This window comes from Cupressus sempervirens, chromosome 7 (genome assembly GCF_028749045.1).
Source record: "Cupressus sempervirens isolate cs-2001-9-10 chromosome 7, ASM2874904v1, whole genome shotgun sequence".
Lineage (NCBI taxonomy): Eukaryota > Viridiplantae > Streptophyta > Pinopsida > Cupressales > Cupressaceae > Cupressus > Cupressus sempervirens.
This window is the reverse complement of record NC_143124.1, coordinates 187330681-187351816: the sequence shown is the minus strand read 5'-3', so window position 1 is coordinate 187351816 and position 21136 is coordinate 187330681. Positions and strand designations below refer to the sequence as shown.

General features: G+C 31.0%; 1 protein-coding gene across 1 annotated transcript; it reads left to right on the top strand.

Moving 5' to 3' along the window:
* The first annotated feature begins 2247 nt into the window (after positions 1 to 2247).
* LOC149546124 (serine carboxypeptidase-like 31) lies at positions 2248 to 5615 on the top strand. The gene is made up of 10 exons (XM_089791016.1): positions 2248 to 2558; positions 2649 to 2756; positions 2880 to 2975; positions 3075 to 3167; positions 3259 to 3347; positions 3437 to 3724; positions 3897 to 4030; positions 4144 to 4239; positions 4347 to 4452; positions 5111 to 5615. The coding sequence occupies exons 1-10, from the start codon at positions 2297 to 2299 to the stop codon at positions 5258 to 5260; spliced, it is 1422 nt and encodes a 473-aa protein (XP_089647142.1). The 5' UTR covers positions 2248 to 2296; the 3' UTR covers positions 5261 to 5615.
* Positions 5616 to 21136: the final 15521 nt, after the last annotated feature.

Sequence of the window (21136 nt, the reverse complement as noted above, 5' to 3'; positions counted from 1 at the left end):
GGACCTAGTCCTACACAGTTGCTTCTCCATTCAAAAGCTCTTTGAATCCAATGCTTATGTACTCCTTTCCTCCTATCATTTCAACTTGATGTTACTTTATTTTTTGGTTTGGTTTGTCTAATCATACTATATCTAATCAGAACTTTAAGAAATTAAGTTGCATATGAGAATAGTAATTTTTTTTTGAAAATTTAACATTGTTCAGTGCCTCAATTGAGTGTGCAAAGTTAGCTATAGCCACTATAGGTATCTTCCCCTATCTCCTATGAAGTAGGTTTTTTGATGGACAATACATCACATGGAAGCATGCAAGATTATACAAAGAAATTATTTTCATATGACAGTTGAGATCAAGTTCAATAGAACTTGACAATCACCCCTACATTTTATTAAGAAGTTTCTAAATTCAATAATTATAAATTTTCTAGATATATATTTAGACATCTTAAAACTAGAAACATTCATATTTTAAAGTTTATAAAAAAATTAAAATGTTATATGACAAGTTTAATAAAATGTTAGCATGTCAATTCATAGTGTCAAATACAATGTTTTGCTTCATAAATAGTCTAGAAGTGCAAAAACCCCAATTAACTGTCTTCTGAGATATACAATTTTTCTTTATCTACAATATGGCTTATTTCATACATACATACATGCATACATACATACATACATAGATATTCACACATGTTAGATCAAACTCCTAATACATCATAGCATTTGATTCAATGTTTTATAATCAAAATCAATAAATGTAGAGCTTATATTTGAAATTAATTTTTATTTGATTATCTTGTGTGAAATCTCTATCTATCTATCTATCTATCTACACACACACATACATATATATACATATATATACATATACATTTATATAATGAATGTATATGTACATGTATGTATGTTTGTTTATATGTCTCTCTCTCTCAGAAATCTTTTATATTTTTATAAAGCATATGTATATACATATATAGATTATTCATTTATTAATTTTGTATTGTTGCATTTATTTTTATTTTTATTTTCTCTTTGTTTAGTTTGTATTTTGTTTTGGTCTTTTTTGATTTGTGACTCTTTAGGTCATGTCAATCTATCATTTCACTTTCTTAACTCTCTTGCATTCTCATGATAGAACCTCTTGTGTAACATTAGTAGTAAAAAATCTGTTACACTATCAAACTCAGATTGTTTTTATAAATCTATATAGACTATAAAAATCTGATATCGCTAATTCTATAATTTAGAAATACAATGAGAAAAAAACAAGACAATTGCAATTCTGTGGTGTCGTCAAAGCTTCGAACGGGATGGACGCATGCAGAGCGTCATCAAATCCACCAACTACTAGAATTTATATTGGTGGATAACTTGTTTTACCCAACAAGGAGATAAACAAGACAATTAAGATTTTGTGACGTTTACGTCGATTGTAGCATGTGGGTCTGCAATTATTAATGAATTCACAACGTGATGAAAATTTAGAGAACCTTCTCTCATTTTCAACCCTAATGGGTCCACCCTTAGGGTAAGCTCAACCGTCAGGTCGGCCGAATTCTAGAACTCCTTAATTTTCTAGTAATCTAAAATGTATTAGAATAACTCTTGCCTGCAGAAAATGTTTAAGATATATGACTTTTTAAATGCATTTTTGTCTGAGTTCTAGAAATAAGTGGGGTGTTGTGTTTTAATTACAATTCTATAGACTGTCTGTTGAAGAGAAGTTTCTAAGCATGCAAAGCGTCTGACTCGCTCAAAGATGATGGGTGTTGTTTAACCACCGGGGTTTTACAAGACTTTGCTTAATAAGTGTTGTTCCCACATTCAAAATATGATTTTCCTTTTAAAATGTCCCCTACAGAGTAGGATGAGAATTATGATACAAACAATTGGATTCAATTAAATATAACTTAATTATAAATAATGATATAATATAATATATATAAAGAGTTCAAATAAGAAAATTAGATTCTACTCAATTTGGTTTTAAAGTTTATAAGCAATAGATCTGATGATGATCTACATTCATCACTTTAAAATGTTTTATATAATAAATTTTAAAAATTAGAATTAATATTTTAAAAATTTATATTATTCTCCACTTTATCAAAATTCTAAATCAAAATATTTATTGGTTGTCAAAATGCAATCCACAAAACAGAGAAAAGAAAGTCCACCCTATTAGCCGGCACTAGGCTACAATCTAGAATCTAGAAACCCTAATTACATCTATATAAGTACTTGAAATAATGGCAAGATTTAAAGGGAAGAAGAGGGCAGTCAAACTAACAATAAAATGACTTATTACCTACCCTTTTGGGTTTCTATTGTTTCTTGTTTGATCACTGTTACACAGTCTAAAGACAGCGGAAGTACATGGAAAACTAGGAGGAATCAAGACTTGGTGACTCATTTGCCCGGGCAACCTAAAGTGGGGTTTAACCACTATTCTGGTTATGTGACTGTGAATGAAGAAAATGGAAGAGCTCTCTTCTATTGGTTCTTTGAGGCTGCTAATCTCAAAGAGACCAAGCCTTTGGTTCTATGGCTTAATGGAGGTACTAGCCTGTGGCTGTTTTCTTATAATAAATGTACTATAATGTTGTGTTATTTGTTGCAGTAATGTAACAAGTGTATTCATTCAACAGGTCCAGGGTGTTCATCTGTGGGCTATGGAGCAACACAAGAGATTGGACCTTTCCTTATTAATGAAAATGGCACTGGGCTTTCATTGAATAAGTTCTCATGGAACAAAGGTACCCATTTTCAGCATAATATTCTGATGAATTGAATTCTCGTGTGATATTTTCTTGCATCAAATATTTGTAGAACTAATACATCTTTAACTTCACTCACAATTCTATGGCTTTCATGAACAGAAGCCAATTTATTATTTTTGGAGTCTCCTGTTGGGGTGGGATTTTCCTACTCTAATAAATCATCTGACTACAAGATTCTGGGAGATAACATCACTGGTAAAATTCTTTTGAGCTTTTCTTCTACTTCATATTACTTAAAATGTTTTGTATTGAAATTCATGTAATTTCATTGTTGGTGTTACTTCAACTCTTCAGCTGAGGATTCATATATGTTCCTCCAAAACTGGTTTGAAATTTACCCCGAGTACAGAACTCGCGAGTTCTACATTGCAGGAGAAAGCTATGCAGGTGTGGGGTCTAATTTATTTTTGTATGTATTTCTCTAACTAAACCTATTTCTATAGTAAAATAATATATCAAATTGTTCTTGTTCTACCAGGGAAATATGTTCCTGAGCTTGCAGAACTTATATACGACCAAAATAAAATCTCCACCAAGAGTAATTATATAAATATCAAAGGTTTCCTGGTAAGTATTGTCATGCCCTGAGTGTAGTTCTAATTAAAGTTTTTTTCTTTCATTATTGAAAATGTTGAAGTATTCATTCCTCAATTCAGGTGGGCAACCCTGAAACGCATGATGCTCATGATTGGCGAGGTCAAATGGATTATGCATGGAGCCATGCAGTTGTATCGGATGAAACCCACAGAATCATTGTAGACAACTGTGATTTTGCTTCTAACAATACTTGGGACAACCAAAATTGCACAAATGCAGTCAATGAAGTTTTTGCTCAATACAACGAGATAGACATGTATAGTCTTTATACTCCCAAATGCATTCACAAAAACAGAACAAGAAATACAAAACATGGGGAGAACCAGTTCAAGCATTCAACTAACAAGGTACAATTTTATGTCTCATTTATGTGGGTATTCCTCTTTCCAATAATAACTCAATCAAATAATGAGGCTCTTTGAGAAATTGTGTGAGTTTATTTTTGAACACAATCCAAGCTAAACATACATTCTTTTTAAAAGAATATAAAATTTTAATAATTAATATTGTTACATGCAGATGTTGAGGAGAGTAGTTGATGGATATGATCCTTGTCTTGATGACTATGCCAAAGTGTATTACAACAGAAATGATGTTCAGAAAGCTCTTCATGTTATCAACGGCTCACACAATAGGAATTGGAGTATATGCAAGTAAGATTTTCTCCCAACAATGTTTACCACATGTTTAACCGAAAAAACATTAATTCTTTCATAGTTCAAATCACTATCTTAATTAAAATGATGAAGTTTTTCCAACAATGCAGCAATGATATCTTCAATTGGTGGACAGACTCAAGACCATCTGTATTGCCGGCCTATCTTAAGCTTATAGAGGGGGGTCTACGGATATGGGTTTACAGGTGATTTAAATCTCTATATAAGTCAAGTCTCTCTATGTATTTATGTATAAGAATTGATGTGATAATGCATTACATTTACAATCTTTTACAAACAATGTGTTCAACAGTGGAGACACAGATGGGCGAGTTCCAGTATTATCAACAAGATACAGTTTAAATGCTCTGGAGCTTCCAAAAATAGGTCCTTGGCGGCCATGGTATCATCGTGGGCAGGTGAGAATTTAATTCAATTATCAGATCCAATTAAAAAAATTATTGAATTCATTTAGAAAGATGCAATCTTAATGTAATGGTTTCTTGGTGGGAAAAAATTAGTTCAATCGTCATGCCTAATTTATAAACCAATTGAGATCTTCCTGCCCAGGTATTATCAGGGCAGGTGAATTCAGCTGTCATATCTAACTAAAAATTAATTATCTCTTACAAAAAGTCTTGAATCCATTTTGAAAGTTGCAATCTTGTGGTCCATATATCATTTTCGCAGTTTATTAGATAATTCAGCCATCGCATCTTACGGGAAAAACAATTGATCCATTAAGAAAGATGCAATTTTATGGTCCAGATAGCATCTTGGGAAGGGTACTAATCAATTCAATTATTTTATCAAACTTAAGAGACAATTTAGTCCTTTTAGAAAGATTTTATTTTGAGGCGAGGTATCATCATTAATAATAGATGAGTAATTAGTTGAACTATGACACTAGTGAAAAAACAATTGAACCTGAGCTACCATTTAGGCAAGCTCAAATTCAATACAAATTCCAAACCCAATTCAAATCATTAATAAATCTATCAAAAGACTTCAAAATGTGCAATATTAAATACATATCTATTTATGATTTTTTCTTGATACCTATGTGGATAATTGCAGGTTAGTGGGTGGATTCAAGAATATGTCGGCTTGACATTTGCCACTTTTAGAGGTGCTGGACATGCAGTGCCACTTTTTAAACGAGGCGAAGCCTTGGCTTTCTTCAGGTCATTTCTTTCAAGGACAGCTCTGCCTAATCAAAGACAATGAGAGTCATTTTAATTAGTTTATTAATTCTCCCAACCAACATATTCCATGTACAAAATATACAAAAGGGAATACGTCAGGCTATGAGTGGGAGCATTTTCTATTTGAATAACACTTTAACACGTATCCACTCGAGGCTAAAATGTCATATAGGAAGAATGTGATGTATACTCTGCTCCTGCTATTTTCTCCTTAACCATTCATTGTATTTAATAGTTCGATTGAAAGGGTTTATGTGATTTTGGATGTCATACAATCCTAATGTAAATATATGACTTTATTAAGTTATACAAACGATTATGATACAATGTTTATGAAGACTAAAGAATAATAGTGAGTTGATGTTTTGGTGGTTTAAGTTTTCTTTATTCTTTTATGTCTAATTCAATAAGAATATAATGGATCATTATGTTGGAGTGTACTAGTAATCAATATTATAATTTTTTTTTATGATGAATAGTCTTTTTCTATTAATAAATAATATACTAATATTACAATTCACAAAAACGAGCCGTGAATACAAGATCACCCCGCAAGAGTTTACATTGTTTCGAACATTTTTCTTGTTTTAATGGAAGGAGGATGGATGCGAACATAGCAGTTGTGTAATTTTTCTATTCATTGATTTCTTCAAAGGAAAATAAAGTTGTAAGCTAAATATAATTCAAAATCATTTAAACAAATGAAATATACGAAAGGAAAACTATTATGCAAGATCTACAAGCATAACAAAATAACACTAGATTTGTTCTAGAGGGCATTCATTAGGGAAAACCCTGGTAGGAGTCCAAGAAATGCAATTTCCTAAAAGTACTACTCAATTAAGAGAAAATAGAGGAAAAAAGGAATCTACATGCATCCATAAGGTTACAAACTCATCCTAATAAATAGGAATGCTGAAATAACAAGCTCTATTATAACAAAGGATATCTTGTGTTACTTTGAATCATGAACAACACTAGTTGGGTACACAATAATAGTTCCCACTGCAAACAACTATTAAATTAATCATAGCCAACTCAAACTACCATGTGAGCCTCAAGCAAAATCAACTACGTACATCTAACAAGAATACCATAAATACATCTCCAATATATCATCTAAACATCATAAATCATTTGAACTAAACAAACACAACAAATTCTCTAAAACAACAATAGCATGTTGACATCAAAGACAAAACATTAATGTCAACACACATCAACAATCTCAGGCAATCTCCAATAATCTTCCCCTTTCGCATTCACAGAAATAGATGAAGTGAAAAATTAATCAATACAGAAAGTGATGATATATCTATTAGATCACTCTAAACATCTAGCTCAAAAGATCTCATCATCCAATAATCTCCTTTACTATATAATATCATTTTCAGACACATCTCTTTTCCTTTGACATAAATTGAACATTATTAAAGACATCAAAACTTTGAACTCACCTCAAAAGGTTGGATGAAAAATTGCACTACCAAACCAAACTAGAGTGCTACTCATAAGGAGAAGTACCCTACATTAAGAGAATGTAGTTTAGAAAATACATAACTTGTCATTTCAATATTTTATTAAACTAGTAACCATTCCTTAAAGAGGAAATGCAAAATAGCTTGCAAAGGCACATCGTGTCAAGATTATTGGTAGTTTCATAGCTAATACACTTATTAAGGTTAAACTAAAAATTTATGTAATAAAGACAAAATTACCTCCTCACTTAATTAATTTGAGCAAGAATAGAATTGACAATGGTTTTAACCTAACCCTCTAGAGACTTTGAGAAATGCATTCACCAATTCTCTTTTTCTCCTTTCTCAAGAAACACTAAAACTAATCACACTAGTTAATCTCTTGACCATTGTCTTCATAACATGAATGTCCCCACGTCTCCTACACATTAAGACACATTTCATCCAAAATTTTACATCTCCTATGAGTGTTCCCAATCACTCCTCGAATGCCCCTCTGAATGTGTCTAATGCATCCTAAGTGATGTAGACTTTAGATACTCAAATAACTCAGACAAACATATTCCATGTACAAAATAGACAAAAGGGAATATGTCAGGATATGAGTGGGAACATTTTCTATCTGAATATCACTTGAACATGTAGCCAGTTGAGGCTAAAATATCATATAGGAAGAATGTGATGTACACTACTCTTGCTATTTTCTCCTTAACTATTCATTGCATTTAATAGTTCGATTGAAAGGGATTATGTGATTTTGGATGAAATAAAATCCCAATGTAAATATATGACTTTATTAAGTTATACAAACAATTATGAAACAATATTTATGAACTAAAGAATAAGAGTGAGTTGATATTTTGGTTGGTTAAGTTTTCTTTACTCTTTTATGTTGGAGTCCATAATATGTTGGATAAGAATATACTTGATCATTACGTTGTAGGAGTGTACTATAGAAATCAATAAATTATAATTTGTCTAGAACATCTTTCATTTTTTAATCAAAGGAGGATGGATGGGAATATAGGATTTGTGTAATTTTTCTATTCATTGATTTCTTCAAAGGAAAATAAAGTTGTAAGCTAAATATAATTCAAAATCATTTAAGCAACTAAAATATTTGAAAGAAAAAAAATTATGCAAGACCTACAAGCATAACAAAATAACACTAGATTTGTTCTAGAGGACATTCATTAGGGAAAGCCCTGCTAGGAGTCAAAGGAATGCACTCTCCTAAAAGTACTACTCAATTAAGAGAAAATAGAGGGAAAAAGAAATCTACATGCATCCATAAGTTACAAACTCATCCTAATAAATAGGAATTTTGAAATAACAAGCTCTATTATAACAAAAGATATAATGTCTTACTTTGAATCATGAACAACACTACCTAGGTATATAATGGTAGTTCCCAATACAAACAACTATCAAAATAATAATAGCTGACTCAAACTACCATGCAAGCATAAAAAAAATCAACTACATACATCTAACAAGAATACCATAAATACAACTCCAATATATCATCTGAACAACATAAATTATTTGAACTAAACAAACACAACAAATTGTCTATAACAACAATAGTATGTTGACATCAAAGAAAAAATATTAATGTCAACACACATCAACAATCTTAGACAGTCTCCAATAATCATCCCCTTTTCCATTCATAGAAATAGATGAAGTGAAAAATTGATCAATGCAAAAAGTGGTGATATATCTATTAGATCGCTCTGAACATCTAGCTCAAAAGGTCTCATCATCTTGTAATCTTTTTTACTGTATAATGTCATTTTTTAGACACATCTCTTTTCCTTTGACATAAACTAAACATTATTAAAGACATCAAAACTTTGAACTCACCTCAAAAGTTTAGAGTAAAATTTGCACTACCAAACCAAACTGGATTGCTACTCATAAGGAAAAGTACCCTACATTGAGAGAATGTAGATAAGAAATACACAACTTTTCATTTCAATATCTTATTAAAGAAACAACCATTCCTTAAATAGTAAATGTAAAATAGCTTGCAAAGGCAAATCATGTCAAAATTATTGGCAGATTCATATCTAATACACTTATTAAGGTTAAACTAAAAATTTATGTAATAAAGCCAACATTACCTCCTCATTTCATTAATTTGAGCAAGAGTAGAATCTACAATGGTTTTAACCTAACCCTCTAGAGACATTAGTAAATTTAGCCCTAAATTTTGTCGCAAAAAGGTCAAAATTGCAACCAAAGTAGGTTGAATAGATGACTAAACTTGTTGTTAGTCTTTTTTAATCAATTTCTTGACCCAAACATTTTGCGTTGAAATTTTAAATTCATAAAGATGGAGTTACCAACATGAATTTTGTAGATTTACCTAGTCCTAATTTTCCCATTTGTAAGCATTGCTTATCAAAATTTTGATGTAAACCATTTGACATGTGATGACAAAATGACCAACCTATTGTCAAAATTGTGACCAACACCCCTTAATTTTCTATGTCGGTGCCATACATTCAACATCAAAGGGAAGACATGAGAATCCAAATTGAGACCAACACTAGGTAGAAATTTAGACGATCTGTGCCAATTATTGTAAAAGATTTGCTCTCGTAGGAGCCTTCTAAATTGCACAAAATTTGATTCTAAAGTGTAATTGCTTGGTGCATGAGACTCAGGGTATCGTACACATTTCTACCTCCACACCATTGTTTCATTCATCACATGATTTATTTCATACAAAACAATGGTAAGGAGGAAGAAATGTGGATGATATCTTGAGTCTCCACCAAGCAATTATGCTTTATAATCAAATTTTGTGCAGTGTAAAAGGCTCCTATGAGAGCAAAGCCTTTGCAATAATTGACACAACCCGTCTAAATTTTGGTTCTTGGGACAACATTGCTTGTGAAGACTGCATGGAAAAATAAAATTAGGAACGAATTATTTATCAGGAATGAAAGCCAACAACACTAACTAATCTCTATTTTTCAAACAAATAAACATTACAAAAAAACTTACAGTCGCAATCACATCATCATAAGAGCACATATATAACTATACTATAACTATAACTATAACTATGTCTAAAACTAACATAATTTACAAATATCCATAATTCAAACATTATCCCTTGATGTTTTCTTTAATGCAAAGTTTAATTCAACTATGTTATCACCCTGGATGTAATACAAAACTTTGATTAGGCTAAAGACTACAACAAGATTTACAAATGCAAGGAGAACTACCCAATCAAAGTAGAAAATGACATGAAAAGTTAACAATCTATCAATTGACACCTCTAGATGAAATATTTATAGCAATTGAACTATATGTTATAGAAATAAAAATTGCCTTAAAATTGACACCTCACCAATTGTAGTTCATTTGTATCCATAATGGCTTCACAAAATTTGAAAGCTTATGATTTTTTAAGAACACAAAAGGCACCCGTAGTTTAGCTACATCAATAAAAGTAAAGTAGTTCAGTTGCACTATGAGGGAAAGAGATTGTCAATATTGATTGTGGAGTTGCAGATAGATAAGTGATAAACATAAAAAGGTAGATAAATCTATTTAGGCAGTACCAAAGTAAATCAAATTTTTAGCTTTCTGTGACACTTAAATAGAACAAGCAATCTGATTGCAAGTTCTAAACTATTGGCCTCAATCTTTCATAATCAAATTGATCACCAAGGTTTACTATTGTTTTTTTATAAGAATCAAGGACCATGTCATGAAAGAGTTTGTAGAAATCTGATTGTTTTATGAATATTGCATTCCTATTGTGATATACAACATACTTTGTTATGAGTTTAGACCTTTATCGAACAAGAAAGACCATCTACACCTCAACTTATTTATCTCAACATCAAACCAAATGCTACAACATTTCAAAGATAGTAATATAGACAAACAACTTCAGAAAGGGGTTTGTTTATACTCAATAGACATTATAGAATGGTCAATGTACTAGTTTAGTATATCCATGAATATGAAGTTTCAACATATATCATGGTTCAACAATTTATACTAATATAGTCAAACATTGTATATGAAATCCCAATATGTTTAATGATTCATTGGAAGCACATATCTAGTATAACAAGGAATATAAGGATTCCTCAACAATAATTACTCTCTTATATAAGATTTCATGCAACAATTTCACCTTTAGCAAAACTAATTCAGTTATTAAGTACATAGACTCAACATAACTCTAAATCAATCATATTACAAACTATTACCAAACATAAGAATAAATGAAGTGCATTAAATTATATGCTTACACTACATTCTACCAAGCATACTGTTAAACCAATTCAAAACAAAAGATTTGTAATGGATCATAAAAGTATTAAAGTGTAGATCTTACTACTCTACATAGGCCCACATACCCAATTTTAGAAGAGTAAAGATGAAATCAATAAATTTAGCCCTTGTGTTGGTCTCTGAGTCTAGTAAAAATACATTCATGTAACCAAATCCAACTTAAGTTGTACCATGACACCTATCAGCACATTTAAAATCAACCATTACATTTCCTAGTTGCTTTATCCACTACCTCTAAAAACTATGTATTCATCTTATCCCTACAATTCCATGGATTTAATTTACCATTCTTTTAAACTTCACATCATCCAACCAGATCTCTTGTTAGTTTGAGGAAGGCAACATAATTGTTATTATATCAATTTTATGATGTTTTTTGTAGTCAACAATCTTGTGGGTTCATTATTTATCGATTCAGATTTCTTTAAAAGCTACTCACATTTACGAGGATTTTTTTAGCCTTCAAATCCTTACTTCCATGTAGAAACAAGCAGTCAATATCTTCAAAGAAGCATTCAATATGTCTAAATTTTCCCAAATATAAATAAATGTAGTAAGGTGTAGGGATTGGATCATTGTTTCTTATTGTATCCAAAGCTTAGTTGGCTATAGTGTATTCCTCTGACCCATATGTTGTCAGATTCCTTAGTAAATTATCATTATTTCTTCTTTTTAAATTTTTACCTCCCCCCCCCCCCCCCCACCACCACCCCCCCTCCTATTTGATAACTTCTTCTATATATCTGTGTGAAGGGATAAGGAAGTCAAGCCTTTCTTATCTTTTATTTACTAATTCAGTTTAATAAATATTTAATATTGGTATTTTGTTAAAATTGATAAACATGAATTAATAGCTTGTAAAATGTGCATATTAGAACCAATGATTTTAGTATTTGGGGAAATTACTTCAAGTTTTCCATGCAATCGGCTACCATATTTCTTCCTTGAACTGATGAATATAATCAATTTCTCAAATAGATTCTTTAAGTTCCAATCAGTGTTGAACCCTCAGTTACTCATGGCTATCATGATTTTTGAGTTTCCATCCATAATCTATTTCTAGACTATGTTATTGAAAGCTAATCTCATCCTGACTGCTAAATCTTTTCCTTTTGCTACAATGCTTTTGTATTTCTAGTGAAGAAGGTTCAAACACTAGGAATTCACCTAAGTGATTTTATAACATACACCCTTCTTAGAGGTTCTTGGATTCCCATTATAAGCTCCATCAAAAAAATTCTTTAGCCTCACCTGTTAGAGGAGCATTCCCTCCAATGCCTTTCTTGGGTTCTTACATTTCATTGAGGTCAAATCTACTTAACTCATAACTGCTTTATTGAAATTTAACATTATATTATCATATTTCATTTTTTTAAATAATGTAGAATTAGAATTTTTTTAGGATCATAAGCACTAACGAACCTCCTTGGTATAAAATTATACTTTGATACACAATTGTTCCTTAATTTTTAAAACTTAATCTTGACTCTCTTTAAGTGGTTTCTAAAGATATATGTTGTTGAACATCAATTGGACCATACAATGGCAAATGGTTCCTTCTCACATTTTATAATGAATAGCATCTCTATTTCCTCTATGCATTCTTGAATCAGTTAAAGGTTAAAGCTAATGTATGTACCTGTTTTAATGCAATTTACATATTTATTGGCCTACTAGATATACATGTATTCAGGTGTAGGGTACTGCAAGTGAGACATCAATTTGGTGTATGCGAGCCTCTTATGCAAGCATCTCACATTTTATAATAAAATAGCATGTTCACTTCCTCTATGTATTCTTGAATTAGTTGAAGACTACAACTTAAGTTTGCACCTATTTTAATGCATTTTACATATTTATTGGCCTGCCATGTATGCTTGTATTTAGGTGTATGTTACTATGTGTGTATATAGTGCCAAAACTTGAAAGATGTTATATATTCTACTGTATTTACTATTTTACCAATCATTTACATAGGCATGGTTTTAGGGGTGAAGTCTCTATAGGTTCCAAGCTAGACCTTAGTTACTTTAAGGAGTCACATAATCATGGTATCCACAATTATTTGTCCCATTGGGTCTATCCAATACATGCTAGGAAAGGTTGTAAACACAAAGACTAGGAAGTATTCAAAAACAACATTATCTTCCCAAAATTCTATAGATTCTACAATAGCAACTAAGTCACTACCTTTTAGATCATTTTCAAATAATTTCACTTTTTATCAGAAAGAGATATATTCCAACAAAAGACATGGTTAAGTAGGAATGGGAATCCAAGATTCCCAAATGTAGATTTAGTTCCTAGTGCAACTTTTGTAGGGATAGTGAGAAGAATTCAATCATTTGGCACTTTTGTTAATTTTGGAGCTCTCATGGATGGACTAGTACATGTATCCAAGCTTAGTGATAGCTTTGTGCACTCAAGATCATCATGAGGCATTCCAAAAGGACCTTGCACTACACCACCTTCCTAGAGAATTCATGAGTAAGATAACAAGGTTTTAGGATGTTAGGAATATTATGAATCTAGACACTGAGTATTTATCTAAGAATAGTATCCTAAAACACTACTGAAGATAATAAGGTTTTAGGTTGTATCTAGACACTGAGTATGAATCTGCACATAATGTTCACCTTTCTTTTTCTCCTTCACAATCAAAACACTCAATCTTAAATATCAATTCATAACAAAATGTATAACTCTTTAAAGTTGTTCAATTTTATAAAAGACATTTCTTCTAAATTGAACATAATTCATATTATATATATAAAATAAGAAAAGAAATAAGAAGTAATCTAATTGACTTCACCAAAAAAACCTAATTCTATACAAATAAAAGAAAATTCTTAACAACTTAAAAAATGGAATAAAATATACTAGAAACAAGAATTATGTGAAATTAAGACTTAACTGTTAGAAATGGTTATTATGTCTACTGTTGATGGCATTCCTTCACCCATTTCATTCTCTATCCAAAATCTACCAAGGAAGAACATTTATTTCAAACAATATGGAAATCAATTCATAAAATGTACTATAATTAGTCAGAAAAAATATCTCCCAATTACCTATAGACATCATCTAGAACCTCTTTTTATCTCATGTTTGAAATGTCTTGCTATACCCAAGCTGTCCAAATTATTTACCATTGAGAGGCCAAGAATCAAATTGATAGGATAAGCACGGAGCACTGCACCAACAAACAAATGTCTCTTACATTAACATGATCATTATAAGAATATCATCAAACTATATAATAAAATATTTAAAGACCAACCTGTATCATAAGTAGAAAGAGATGAATATCTTCTCTTAACTTCCATGAACAACATATTTATCCTTGTAATATTATCATCTATGCACATCGAAACCAAATGATTTATTCTCTTTGTTCTCTTTCTTAGCCTACCATATAACGAGATCAGTGGTTATCAGAGAACAACATATATAGTTAAATGTAAAGAGTACAATAGGTAATATAGTTAATTACATTAGAGGAATCTTCAACACTCATAGATTTGACTTTCTGATGTGTTCTTGTATTGAACTTCTTTCTTCCATTGAAGTTGAAATTAGAGGCCCCTAGATGCTGGTCACTACTCTTTGAACAAGTGCTTATGCTGATTAGATCAATGTATATGCTTCATTTGGAATGATTGCCTGATCATTTTTATGGCTTCAACTATCATGGTCTCTTGCCTTTATATCTTGATGTCTCAATGAAAAGAGACAACCGTAGGTAAGTTACTGCCCTTTTATCAATGGTTATATCCATTTACTAATAATAATAAAAAAGGAATCAAGACTTATCACCTAAACATACTTCCATACACTTTTAGCACTCTAGGGTAGAAAATCACAAATGTAGCATGCACCACTAGAAAGAAAAGGATATGAATCGGTCATATATTCTTACTACTTGCTTTTGATTTAGCAAATTGAAATAGAAATATCAATCACATTGTCTCTTACTCCTTTTGTGTGGCAATTTAAAATAAAGACGTTGATTACATTCTTCTAACTTATTGACAATTAGAAATGAAGAATGGAGAATATACTTCTATTTCTTTATTTTCTCTCATTTGTCAATCTAAAATAAAATAATAGATAGAGAATATGTTCTTGATTTAAATGTAGAATGAAATGGTTGTAAGTATGCATTTCTACCACATACAAATGAATTTGAGATATAGACCTATGCAATCCAATCTCCCAAGGAATGGATATCACCACTTATTACCATCTTTGCCAAAACAAGATTTCTCATAAAGCGATGCTAGAATAGTTACTAAAATGGTCATAAATTATGTTGTTATAGTAAAAGAACACTTTAATTTAAGAAAAAAACTCCATAATATTAAAACATGACATCATACCTTAAAAACTAAAAAGGTACCTGTAATGAAGAACTTCATTTGGACTTGCTAATTGGTTGTCACTATTAACTATAAGCTTATCTTTGAAGTTTAAGCTTCACTTGGTTTTGAGAATAGTTTAATATTCTCTACTAAATAGGGCCAACCATGTGAAGGTGGAAGCTCATTTCTCCCCCTCCCCCCACCAACATCACTCTAAATTCCCTATTAACATTTAATAACATTCATTCATTCATCCATTTTTGAAATACAACATTCAATCATTAGAATCACATGATAACATTCATTAACACACAACATTCATGAATAATTCATTAACACACAACATTCAAGAGTAATTCATTCATGAATTATTCATTAACACCCAACATTAATGAATAATATTCATTAACAATATTCATTAACACAATATCCATTAATAATATTCAAGAGTAAGTCATTCATGAATAATCATTTCTTTTTGGCTTTCTTGCTCTTTTTTTTTTCATAAAATTTCTAAGAGGAATATCGATGTCCTTGTCATCCCCCTCCTCTATTGGTTCTAATGCATGTCTCCTCCTCATTCATTTAGGAACATCATGAGGCCATTGCACCAAAGGAGGGTCTGCTACAATAACAAGTACTTCATGAGTTAAATTCACACCATTTTATATTAGTGAATTATGAGTTTTTATTTAAGTAAAAGAACTATAAATGAAAAAAATAATTTAAAAGAACAAAACATAGATTTTCTTTACCTAAATTTGTGACATGAGCTACCTGCTGATCAGTCTAATCATCCTCTTGCACTCATTCATCAACATGACTTGGTTGATCTATATCCTCTAAAATATACACAAAAAGGTTACACCAAGTTAAATTAAAGATGTTAAATTGTATTAAAAATTACATAATTAGTTTTAAATAGAAAATGAGCACCTCCATGGACAGTATGAGGCACATCAGGGGCTTCATGATGTGGTGTATGATCTGTGTCATGGTTAATAGGCTGCATTACAATGTCATGCACATTATTATCAAATAGATTGTTGCTCAAGTATTCAATTTCTAATATATTTTTTGGCATATTTAATTGTGTACATGGTGCAGGAGACTGTTTGGTTGGGGCAATGGAAGTTTTCCATATGTGTTTAGCCATGGCTGCATAGCCTTGCTTGAAGGCAATTGTTTTTTGTTCTTCCGTGGCCTCCAAATTAAAATCAGCGCCTTGCATTTTATTTTCACTTTTTATTAATTAACAAAATTATTTCCATTTTATAAAAAATTTCTCTGCAATTCATTTATTGCTACTTACAACTCATGCTTTGATTTTAGAATATCCCCCAGAGCCAAGTTTGTGTTGCCCAACCTTTTCCAACCTGGCTTTTGTTGCCTTTGATGTCTCCTACAACCTATGAAAAGTTTGAGATATGTTAGATGATATAGATATAAAGATCAGTACTAATTAGTGCATTATTACATGAATGTACTAGTAGCTAATACTATTGCATACCTTTTCGGATTTGGTGGTGTAATTTTTTTTTGACCTTCCCCTTTCTCCTTTGCATCCAAAATGAACTCATTCCACTCTCTCACTGAAACAAAGGGAGGAGGCTTGTACTTTAGGTTTAGGACAAGACTCTTTCTATATGAGTCCCTCAACACCTTAAGATGTTTGCAAGCTTTTTGTAACAATTTCTTATGATAAAAAATATTACTACCAAACTCATGCTCTATATCTTTGATGAGCTCATCTTTTAATTTTTTATCTTGGAAGTTCCACCTTTTAAGAAAAAACACAAAATTGTTATATATAGCTAGTATAAGAAAAGACCCAAATGAAAGGAAAAATGTTGCACCAATTAATGATATGAAAAAAAAATAGTGGGATAAAATTAGTTCAATTATGATGTTCCAACTTGTATGTATGGTGGGCCCAAATCTTCACAATGTGAGGTCATAAAGCCTCCTATAAAATGTATCATTTCCTGCAAAAAATGTCATGGGATAATTAATAGTAAGAACCATTAAAATGAATCATGCAAAGAATACTTTTCATAGTGAATAACATTATATTAAATATTCCACTCCACTGAAACTATTATTTTATGCGAAAAACTAAGTATACATTAGAAGGGAATTGACTTGAACCATAGAAAACTATAGAATCTAAATTAAAAACCATTTTTTCCGCTTTATAGTATACAATTATGCAATTGATGATGTCAAACTCTACCAGTCAAACTAGTCAAACTCTACCAAGGTTTTGTTGTTGATGTCAAAATTTGGAAAAATTCGGCCTGTGAATTCTCCTCAGCAAACCCACATTCTAAATATAGGACCCTGGCCATATTTGGACTAGGTCATACTGGACCCAAAATTTGGACTTCCAAGGAAGAATCTGGCGGCAATGTAGCTTTTTTATGAACATATGTAGGAATAAGTAAAATGGTTCATTAATTTAGTTTTAGACATGCTTTTTAAAATTTTGTGTTAGATTAATTTGTCAAATTTTTCCAAAGATTTTGAAAAGTCTCAAGTTTGTTAAAAAAATGGGTCCATAGAGTAATTTGTCTAGTATAAGTTTTTAAAGTATGATTGAAAATTTTGAACAACATTAAGGATGTAGAAAAAGTTACTATAGTAACCAACATTAGACATAGCCCAACAAAAATTTTCTTTCAGTCATTTCCATTACATACACAACATACCAAACTAAAAAATGTACTATGACTATATAAATCAGTATAACTTGAAAAACATATAGTTCATAATACATATAACTTGCCATGACCTTCATTTTTTGTCATTCTTAATTGATGTTGTCACTGATCATACTTGAGATATTATGAAAAACAAATATTGCTAAAATAGACAATGAAGCTGAAAGTGAGCACTCTAAAACTCTAACAGGAAATAACAATGATGTTGGAAATCATTGAAAACTAAACATTGAATATGAAAGAAGACTCCCACTTTTGGTTCTCTGTAGAAAAATTGGTTAGTATCTTCTAGTGTTAAAGTATGATATTGCAATGTACTGAATGGCACATCTCAATGGTACACACACTTCCACTATTTAGATCATATAGTGTGAGTAGAAATATTTATATCAAATTTGGAACTCACAGATCCAGTTCAAAAACATTAAGTTCAAAAACATTAAAATGCAAAATAGACTTGTAGAGGGTTGTGCCCTAGCATAATAGACTTGTTAAATATCAATAGAGGAAATCACAAACTCTAAATTACAAGTGATATAAATGTACATGTTGCTTTTGGTCTCCCATCAATGTACCTTCAATATTACCATTTGAGCAATCCACATTAAAACCATCATGGGGGTACTAAATCAAATACTTCATAGCTCAAATTGAATTACTAAACTAGAGAATTACTGGTATAGACAAAAGGTCATTGATAATTCAGATGATCCTACCAAACCCCTAATAAAAGGGAATTCCAGAATAATTAAACAACTTGCACAATATGACATATTAAAGAATCTCATGAGGCATCGCTCCACATGAAAAGCCCTTCCATTCACCACTTCCTATCATGTTTACGTCTTGCAAGAAAATCTTTATTAAAATATAAAAAATAATTATTTAAAGTACCTAGAATCTTAGGACATTTTAAAGGAATTGATTCATCATAGTCAATAAAAAATGATGTCTACATAGCTCCAATGCTAGAAACATGGGTAGCTCCAAGAAATGATGGTGAATTATCACCAATACATACACTATGGTTTGCATCTAGTGGTGTAGGAGAGGGTGCATCTCCTGCCACAAAAAAAAAATCCACTATGTCATGCACCCAAGATTAAATTACAAATTATCAACTCATAATTAACACAAAACCAAATATAGAAAAGCAAGGATTTACCAGCTGGACATCCCATTATTGCGGACATTGTAGTCAGTAATCTCGTATCGGCGTCCGTTAACCTCGTAGGAGTCTCCTACACTAGATGACCTAAACAATACATTGTTAGCAAAGACATTTTGAAATAATAAAAATAAGAGTTAACTTAAGAAGTTTTGAATGTTTGAAATAAAAAAGTTCTTCTAACTTGTCAACTAAAAGATTATTTTACTAGTGGGAGTCGGAGCTCTACTGCTACTGGCCTCACTGCATTGTCCTTAGCCAAGTTGTGGATTAGTTGCCAAAAAATCCTGTATAACAAGAATTTAGTGGTTAAAGTTTCTTACAACTCTTTAAAAAAATTGCATCAATAAAGTATTTTTTCCCATACTACATATTTTACTTCACAACATAAAAGATTATAAAATATAAATATTTATTGAACTTTTTTTATAACTAAAGATTCATTACTACTTACTTCATAACGATGAGCTTGCGCTCTCAAATCTGATAGCCTCTTCATCATCTCTTTGGATGGAATATTTGCCTCATCCAAAATTTTCATTATTTCTAAATTAATATTTTTAATTTATTTCTTCAACATTATTGTTACATTGGGAGTTTTAGTAATATCATCATCAAAAGGCATAGTTAGTGTCTGAATACTTACTACGGGTGCTTTTCCCTTATCTTGAACATAAAATTGTGAGAGGAATATTAGTAAAAATATCATAAAAACTCAAAAAATGTAAATAAAATAATGTAATAATATAACAGTTTTCAACTATCTAATTTGTACAATTTCAATAAGGTTTACCCTTGCTGAACAAGGGGTGGGAGTAGCATCCTGGTGGCCTCTATCATCTGTTGGATCCATATCATCCTATCACAAAGATTAAACATAAAAAATTCAGCTAATTGAAAGCAATAGACAACAAAAAAAAAACTTATTAACAAAATGGTATATAGTACTTACAACCCTCATGATAGTAACTTTGTTTGTATCTATGCAATTTAAATGGTAATCTATTAGTAGTTTTTCCCCTACACTTATTGATTTTATTGCACAAACAAAAACTTCATTCCCCTCACATGCCTCAAATATGCAATTGATTTGCTTACTAGTTGAGGAAGGTCATGTACTATTTATAAAACCTGCAATATTACCTATTTCTTTTGGTCTCCCATCAATGTACATAGCAAATCTTTTACTTTGATCATTTTTTTTATGTTGTATATAATTAGCTAATAGTGCATACCTACACATACTTTTTTATATCGAACAATCTACATCCAATCATTGTAATTGTAACATTTACCGACATACTTGAACAATTCGACAACTTTGTTGTAATATACCTTTATCCCATCCATGGAAAATAGGCCCAAACCATGTAATGAGGATGGAGCAATGTAATATATCCTCTCATTAACACAAAAACCTATGTTAATTGGAGGTACCTCATTGGGTACCCATTCTTTCTCAATGTGTGTGTACTAAAAGGGCACCTTGATGTCACCTTTGGTCTCATCATTATAAGAACATGACCCCCCATTAGCTAGGAAAAATTGCATGCGTTTATCATTTTTTTTTTGAATCTTTTGACCTCTAGTTGATCTCCTTGTTTTAATTGTACTACATGTAGAGCTTTCATCTACCATTTCCTCATTTCCCTCATTCGATGTAGATGGATCTGACAAGTACCTATTTGGTGGGTCCTGCAATCCATCAAATTGAAAGTGAAAGTGAAAAATTTAAAATGTAGTAAGTTGAAAGTGATTATACAATTATATTTCTATATGGACCTTCTTTGTCTATATATACATTCTATGATTATATAATATGTCTATTTATAACATACGTTCTTA

Excerpts from the sequence above, each read along its gene's own strand:
- LOC149546124 (XM_089791016.1), top strand. The coding sequence starts at position 2,297 with ATGACTTATTACCTACCCTTTTGGGTTTCTATTGTTTCTTGTTTGATC. Across the intron at positions 2,559-2,648 it reads GGTTCTATGGCTTAATGGAG|GTCCAGGGTGTTCATCTGTG; the intron begins GTACTAGCCTGT and ends TTCATTCAACAG. Across the intron at positions 4,453-5,110 it reads CATGGTATCATCGTGGGCAG|GTTAGTGGGTGGATTCAAGA; the intron begins GTGAGAATTTAA and ends GGATAATTGCAG.